Source organism: Hirundo rustica, chromosome 1 (assembly GCF_015227805.2).
Source record: "Hirundo rustica isolate bHirRus1 chromosome 1, bHirRus1.pri.v3, whole genome shotgun sequence".
NCBI lineage: Eukaryota > Metazoa > Chordata > Aves > Passeriformes > Hirundinidae > Hirundo > Hirundo rustica.
In genome coordinates, this window is record NC_053450.1 from 151,705,845 (window position 1) to 151,713,396 (window position 7,552).

Consider the following 7,552-nt stretch of genomic DNA (forward strand, 5'->3'; position numbering starts at 1 on the left):
CAGCTTCTCCACTTGTCAATAACACAGGCGTTATCAGGCTGACCTCTACTGCTATATAAAGGTTTTAATTCACACAAGGAACAAAAAAGGCAACAACTGATAAGCCATAATCCATCTGCAACTTTCAGCACTGCAGTAATCAGCAGTGTGCTGGAAGATCCTTCCGGGAACACCCTGTAACTGCTTTTCACAGAAGCTTTGGGATAATTTCCCTGCCCACAGTGCCATTCAGTTGCTTCTAATCACCTCTGTATCTTCCAGACCATTAGGAAGGCTATTCCTGGGGCTGACAAATACACCTCTGAAGAGCAGGAGTGTTTGCCGTGCGTCAGACAAGGAGCATTGAAAATAAATCCCCCCGTGAAAGAGACCAGTATCCCCTATAAAAGGTTATCCCACTCTGGAAACACACTCCAGTTCAGACACTCATTCCCAGTTCAGAGGAGAGAGATCCTGTTTGTTTGCTAAACAGCTCTTCTTCCTTCTTTGCTCATGATTAAAGGAAAGCAATTTTTTCTTATATAACACAGACATGTTGAGTTACTCTCTTCTCTGCCAGGACACAGAGAAGAGCGTGGGTGAGAGATCATCACCATCAGAGGAAGTTCTGCAGTCACATTGGTGAAATTCACCTTGCAAGTAAATTGATTTTGCACAACTACATGGGCCTGTTTCAAGGCAGATGTTTTAGATTCTTTAGAATCTTTAGAATCCCTTAACTGGACCTCCACTGAGAGCACTGGGAGTTTAGACACCCGTTACTCCTGTATTCACTTACAGACTTATGGTCTGCTCTCTGCAAAGGACTGGAAGAGCAGAGGGGTGATGGGATCATTTCAGACTGAAGGAAAGACAGGGATTTTGTTTGTGTGCTTCTCTCTAGAAGGAAGAAAGAAACCTCAAGATGTTAAAATCATCTTCTTGAAACCGTTGTCACAGGAAAACAAAGATTACTTGGCCTTAATGGTATGTTCAGACAAATGGAAGTTAAAAATTAAAAGGTTAAAAATTTGTTCCCCAGGCGTCTGTTGCAAGTGAAAGACAAGGTTTTGCTCCCTGTCTTGTTCATGTCAACTCATCTCTGGAAATACAGAAACATCTTTCCTGTTTCATAGGATCACAGAGCCAGAGAATGTTTTGGGTTGGAAGGGACCTTAAAGATCATCTAATTTCAAAGCCCTTCCTTGGGCAGGGACACTTTCCACTGAATCAGGTTGCTCAGGCCCCATCCAATCTGGCCTTGAACATTTCCAGGGTAGGGGCATCTACAGCTTCTCTGGATGCCAACTTGTTTACTCTGGTCACAGCTAAAATCTGACCATCAGCCACTCCACATGAGAGCAGAAAGTAAACTTACTTGTTCTTTGAGCTGGAAATACTGTAAACCAGGGTAGGAATATATGTAAGGACAAACAAACAAACAACCAAGCAAACAAAGGGATCAGAGAGCCCCAGCAAAACTGTGGCAAATAAGCTCCCTACAAAGAGGCAGCATTGCCCTGATGTGAGGGAGTGTCAGTACTCAGAGCACTGACCTGCCAGAGTTAGGCTGAGCCCAGCTGTGCTCCGTCTGGGGCTTTGGAAAGACCTGCATTTTCAGATTAACTCTAAGCTACGCTGAGCCTCTGCTTTGCACCACAGTGAGGAGTGCACAGAGACATCCTCACTGCCACCTGCATCCTCTGACTCACTTGACCACGCAGAATACCTGGAGCTATTTCTACAGATGGGCTGATAGCCAAGATTCTTTTTCCCCTCTCTCTCTCCACAAATGCGGCTGGTGCTGGCAATATATTCCAGAGAGATTCTCTGGGCTTTTCACATAAAGAGGTGTTCAGGCAATCAGGTCACACAACACAATCCAGAGAGTAAGCACAGTGGAGTAAACCACCAGATCCATGGAGCTGTGGAAGCTTTATGCTGATATGAGCTGCCTTTCCAGGGTTTGGACTATGTCTGTGTGAGCAGCCATAAGATACCAGTGATTCCAGGAGCTGCACAGAGTTTTTGAGTCAGAGCAACATTTCTCACCTCACTCAAGGCTTCTAAATGGTTCAACCGAATGAACCATTTACTCTCAGGCAAATGAATGTGCTTTTTCTCATCAGAGATCCAAGGGTGTTCTGTCTTTCTGTTCGGACTGAAAATTAACACTGACCCATCCAAGATGACAGCCAAATTGAGTCAGACAGGAATCTGAGCTCTCACAACAGATCTGCAAGAGAACAAGAAAACGCAACACAAGCAGGAGATTCAGTAAACTGCCTGGCAGATGCACTTCCAAGTGGTCGTGATTCCATTATTTAACATCGCTCTCTCCCTCTTCAGCCCATGTTGAAAGAAATGTGTGCCTCCTGCCTGAAGCCTGTCTACCCCATGGAGCGTGTGGTCACTGACAAGGTCTGTGTGCACAGCTCGTGTTTCTGCTGCCAGGTCTGCGGGAGGAAGCTGAGGTGAGTGGTAGGACTCAGGTGCATTTAATTTTAAGGGATGCCCAAGTAGTTTCCATCAAATTTGTCTAAGGATAACTCCGACAGAGCAGGACTCAGGGAATGAGTAATAGATTTGTCTGATTCCATCTACCTTTCCATCACTGGAGGCTGAGATCTGCCCACCTCAAGCCTGCAGACACCTGTGGATCAGGAATCTGCACGGATGGTGGTGCGAGGGTGAGCTGAAACCACAATAAGTATTTGCAGTTTGGAATACTGATATGGGATGTAATTGGAAGAGTCATTTGGGTGCCTCCTATGTTCATAGAATCATAGAAAAATTAATGTTGGAAAAGGCCTCTAAGATCGAGTCCAACCATTGATCCAACACCAAATCATGTTCCCAAGCATCACATCGAGCCAGGTAGGTTGAAAAACACCTCTGGAAGCCTCCACCCAGCCTCCTCAGGCCCAAGGAGGTTAGGAGTTCAGGACATGTCCAGGAGGGGTGTGAAAGGCTTCGAGGCTGGAGGTTACACAGTCTCATTTGAGGCCCTCTTTGAACATCTGACCACCAGTGAAAATTATTTTTCTTGCATCTCCTCACAATTACCTGTGTTACAACTTTTTCCCATTGCTTCTCATCCTGTCACTGTTCCCCTCCAGGAGCACTCCAGCCCTGTCTTCTCTATAACCTCCCATAAAATAGAAACACACCGCTGTGAGTTTCTCCCTCCTAACCTTCTCCTGGTAGGACCTGGCTAACCCAGCTCTCAGCCTCTCCTCAGATGACACAGGTCCTCACCACTTCAATGGCTTTTTGCTGGATTCCTTCCAGTACAGCAATGTCTTTTTTTGCTGTGAAGGGCCCAAAACTAGATAAAGTACTCCACATGGAATCCTACAAAAGTAAAATATAGAGGAACATTCACATCTCTACGCCATGTAGCTCAGGATGAAGTTGGCTTCCCTGTCACCAGGGCACAACGCTGACTTGTCGCTGAGACAGCCCCCCCCGTGAGGCTGCTTGAAATCCTGTTGCCCCCAGTTCTGCAGACACTTCCTGCCATCCTGCAGTTGCTGTGTCATGGGAGCCCTGGACACTATTACCCACAAGGTCCACACTGTGTGTACAGGGGCAGAGATGAAGTGCTGGTACGTAGCCTGGCCTGTAAATGAGAAAGGGATTGCACATAACCTGGGCTACAGCCCCCAGAGGTGTTGCAAGGAAATGTTTTATTTTTCAAGTTGTTTTGGTGCTTGAAAGAAAAATCAAACATATTCTGCGAAAGCCAACACTACTTTTGAAAGGCTCCATTCTTCAACCCGCTCCCTCCCTTCCCCACTGAAAAATGATTTTGCTGAAAGGCTGCCCATCAGTGCTACATCTCCCCTCCCACACAGCCACTGACAATTGTGCCAATGTGTGTTTTCCAGCTTGCAAAACTATGCTGCCCTCCACGGGGTGTTTTACTGCCAAGTCCACTACAAGCTGATGGCTGGGGCTGGAAGCAGAAGTGAGATGGAAAGACTGGAGCACCACCACGTTCAGCAGGGGCCAAAGCCCTGGGACTGGTGTAACAGGGCCAAAGAGACTGAAACAAGAGAGAAACCTGCATCCTTCAATGCACAGTGTGATCTGCAGCTGGCTGAGCATAGGAACAGCAGGGCTGGGCTCTTAGGGAACAAACTCAGAACAGTCTGGCCACCTTCAGAACCAGCCTTGGCTGTTGATGGGAAAGCTGGAAATGGAGTGTGCTCCCTGAAAAAGCCTGCACTGAGCCTGCCAGCCTACCAGGCTGCAGGCAGCAGGGCAGGCAGGACGGTGCTCAGGGGTCAGGAGGGAGCAGTGGAGAAGGGAAGATTCTTACCTGGAATCACCTACACCAAGGAAAGAGAGCAGGTGTGTTCCTGGCCCAAGAACAGAGAGCAGAGAGAAGAGACTGGGGGTGGGGATGTGCCTGAGAGGAAGAGGGGTGGGAAGGTGTCCCAGCGAGTGGCTGCAATCCAGCAGGGCCAAGCCCAGCTGAAGAGGAGACCTGCCTGTGCCTCCCTCCCTCCCGTCCTGGAGCCTGTGAAACCCCTGCCTCGTGCCTCACTTGCTCCCCACCCCACACACCAAAGCACTAAACCCGCTCCGAGGATGTACCCAGGGGGCTCAGGGGTCACAGAGGTCCCAGTGACGCACAACAAGGTCTGTGGGTCACTGAGCACACCCAGCAAAGGAGGCACAATCACAGAGGACAAGACTGAACTGACCATAGACACCCCAGATAGTGCAGGGGCCAAGCATCACCTTGGAGAGGGAACGAACAGCACACAGACCATCCATGTGCCAGGAGAGCCCAAAAAAACCAGAAACACCACAAATACAGAGCTAAAATATATAGCTGAGGATGCTGATCCCCCTGAAAATGAAGCTGAACAAGCCCATTCCCCCTCTGGTGTGTTGAGGACCTCTTCTGTATCGTCAGCTTCCCTGGAGCCAGAATGGCTGGGTGCGTCACCTGAGATCACTGAAATGTTGAATGAGAAATCAAACTCAAACACCAGAGCATTCCCTGGGAAACAGATGCCATTAACTTTGGGGGAAGATATGCAGCCATTGAGCATAAGTGATTTGCCTGGAATTGAGAGCGAAGGGTCAGAATTTGAGAAGACAAAAGAAGAGAAACCAGTAACTATGTCAGTTCCTCTGGAAGAGCCCAGTCCTGAGCATACATCTCAGGAAAATGAAGATGAAAAGAGCAGAGTCTTTTCACCTGGTTGTCCAGACAGGACAGATGATCACAATGTGTCCTCTTTACAAGAAACAGAATGTCAGGACACATGTGACCCACTGAAGAGTAACACTCATGAGGGTATTTGGAGACAAGATACTGAATCATCTGACCAGGATTTTCTGGTATCAACAGACACACCTCTGAAAGAAACTTGTGCCACTTGCCCCTCACATGATAAAATCAACAACCCCAAGTCCAAGGATTCCGGGAAAGTTCTTAGCGAAAACACCTTGAACATTTCTGAGCAACCAGCCAAGACATCAGAATATTCCAAACCAAATGCATCCTTGGACAAATCTGCAGGCCATCCAGCAGGTGAAGAAAAAGTGGATCTGAAACTTCCAGGGGAAAGAACTGCGCCTATGTCACAGAGTGGTGCCCAGAGCAAGGAGGCCAGAAGCAGCCAAGCCTGTAGAGAGACATCAGGTAAAGGTTTCAGGCTTGGGAAAAACCCCCTCATTACCCTTTTTGGCTCTGAAGACAAAGGCAGAACTCCCAGGAAAGAAACAACAACCCAGAGGAAACCCACAAAACACCAATCAGCCCTTGCCACTTTGTTTGGTCGCTCTTCAGAGAAGAAGCAGAGTCCACAAGAAAAACCTGCAGCATCCTCAGACCAAGCAAATATTGATGGCAGGACAGAAAAGGCCCAGGGCCTCCTCAGCTCCTCCAGCCAAGCAAAGCAAAATGCCCCCAAGAATGATCAGCTGCCTGGAAAGATGGAGGTGTTCCCTAAACATATCCAGGAGAGCTCTGGAGGATTCTCAGGCTCTACTGAGGGCAAGGAGACTGATGTCCTGTTGTCAGCTCCCAGCACAGCCATGTCACATGATGATAAATGTGGGAGAATTGAACTTGATATTCATGACCAAGTGTTTTTAAACAGTCAGGTTTGGCAGCAACAGGACAGCTGTTGGCACCCTGTGATGCCAGCAGAGAACAATCAAAAAGAAGGTGCAGGAATCTCAGATCATGGAACAAACCCTCTGCAGCTTCCTCCAGAGCTTGTGTCTGCAGCTGACAACAGCAAAAATCTCACCAGGGAATGGAATCACCATGATGCTCATCTGCCAGGAACCCAGAACCCGCTGAGTTTGGATGTCCAGGACACAGTGGCACAGGATGGGATATTTTTTTCAACAGGCAATTCAGAAAAGTTACCCAAGGATGCTGAGTTTCAGTTTGGCAACATGGATTTTCTGGGAGGCAGTAACTTGCTCTTTTCTAGAGGACAAGATTTCCCCAGTATAGCAAAGAAAACTCCAAATTCAGATTTGCAAAACTCAGAGGCAGAAACTCCATCTTTTTTTGATCCAAATCCTTCAGATTTATTCCAGGAAATCTCATCTGAAACAAACACCTCACTAGAGCTCTGGGACACCTCCAGCCTCTCACTTCTTGATGGGCAGGATGAGATGAATATTAGAGACCTGGAAGGGATTCAGAGCTGTGAACTCCTGCTGCAGGTGGACCCACAACGCCAGGCTCCAAAGGCAGCAGAAGAAAAGTTTGGAATGGGTTTCAGTACTGAAGACTCCACAAAAAAGCATGTCCCTACACAGGATGATGATTTTCCCCTAACATACATGTCCAGCAGCTGTGCTTCTGAAACCTCTAATCAGGGTGTCTTTGATCATTTTGATGTTGATTCAACCAAAACAGGCCAGGAGGCTCCTGAAAAAATGAACAACAGAAGAAAAACATCAGGAGCAGAAGAAGATTACGACAGTCTGTCTTCCGAAGACTTGGAGATGTTGAATTATGACCTTTCAGAGAAGGAGTTCTTCATATAGGTGGGGAAGAAAAGAAAGGTTAAAAAACCCATAGAGCCCTCCCTGCAGCACAAGTTAGCTTATATGGGACCAAAAGTGATTCTTGAAATGAGCTGGAGAATGAGAAACAAAGAGAAATGAAATGACCTTGCAAGGTCAGAAGGGCTGAGGAGGGAAATGAACCCTGGTGTCTTGAAGTCTTGGGGTGTGGGGACATTGCTAAACCTGCTCACTCTGTGCCACTGCACTCTGCTCCTCCCTGACTATCCTTTGCATAAGTATTACATAACATAAGCGTGATAGGAGTTAACAATTATACTAATGATAAACAAGATAAAGAGAAACTTCAAAAGGGTCAAAGCATGAACACGTGCACTACAAAAAGGGTCATAGAGAATATCAATTCACATGTTTTAATCAGCTGTCTGTAAAAAAAAAAAAGATAAAGGTATTAAAATTATTGACTTTTAAAATAGAACAAAATGAAAAGAAATGAAATGAAATTATAAAACAAAATAAAATAAAATAAAATAAAATAAAATAAAATAAAATAAAATAAAATAAA

General features: G+C 46.6%; 1 protein-coding gene across 1 annotated transcript; it reads left to right on the forward strand.

The window, feature by feature from the left end:
* Positions 1-959: 959 nt before the first annotated feature.
* On the forward strand, positions 960-7,008 carry LOC120755673 (LIM domain-containing protein 2-like). The gene is made up of 4 exons (XM_058421451.1): positions 960-966; positions 2,329-2,453; positions 3,870-4,009; positions 6,878-7,008. The coding sequence occupies exons 1-4, from the start codon at positions 964-966 to the stop codon at positions 7,006-7,008; spliced, it is 399 nt and encodes a 132-aa protein (XP_058277434.1). The 5' UTR covers positions 960-963.
* Positions 7,009-7,552: the final 544 nt, after the last annotated feature.

Bases quoted from the DNA above. Each gene is read 5' to 3' on its own strand.
- LOC120755673 (XM_058421451.1), top strand. The intron at 2,454-3,869 runs GTGAGTGGTAGG...TGTGTTTTCCAG, and splicing joins GTCTGCGGGAGGAAGCTGAG to CTTGCAAAACTATGCTGCCC. The intron at 4,010-6,877 runs GTAACAGGGCCA...CAACCAAAACAG, and splicing joins GCCAAAGCCCTGGGACTGGT to GCCAGGAGGCTCCTGAAAAA.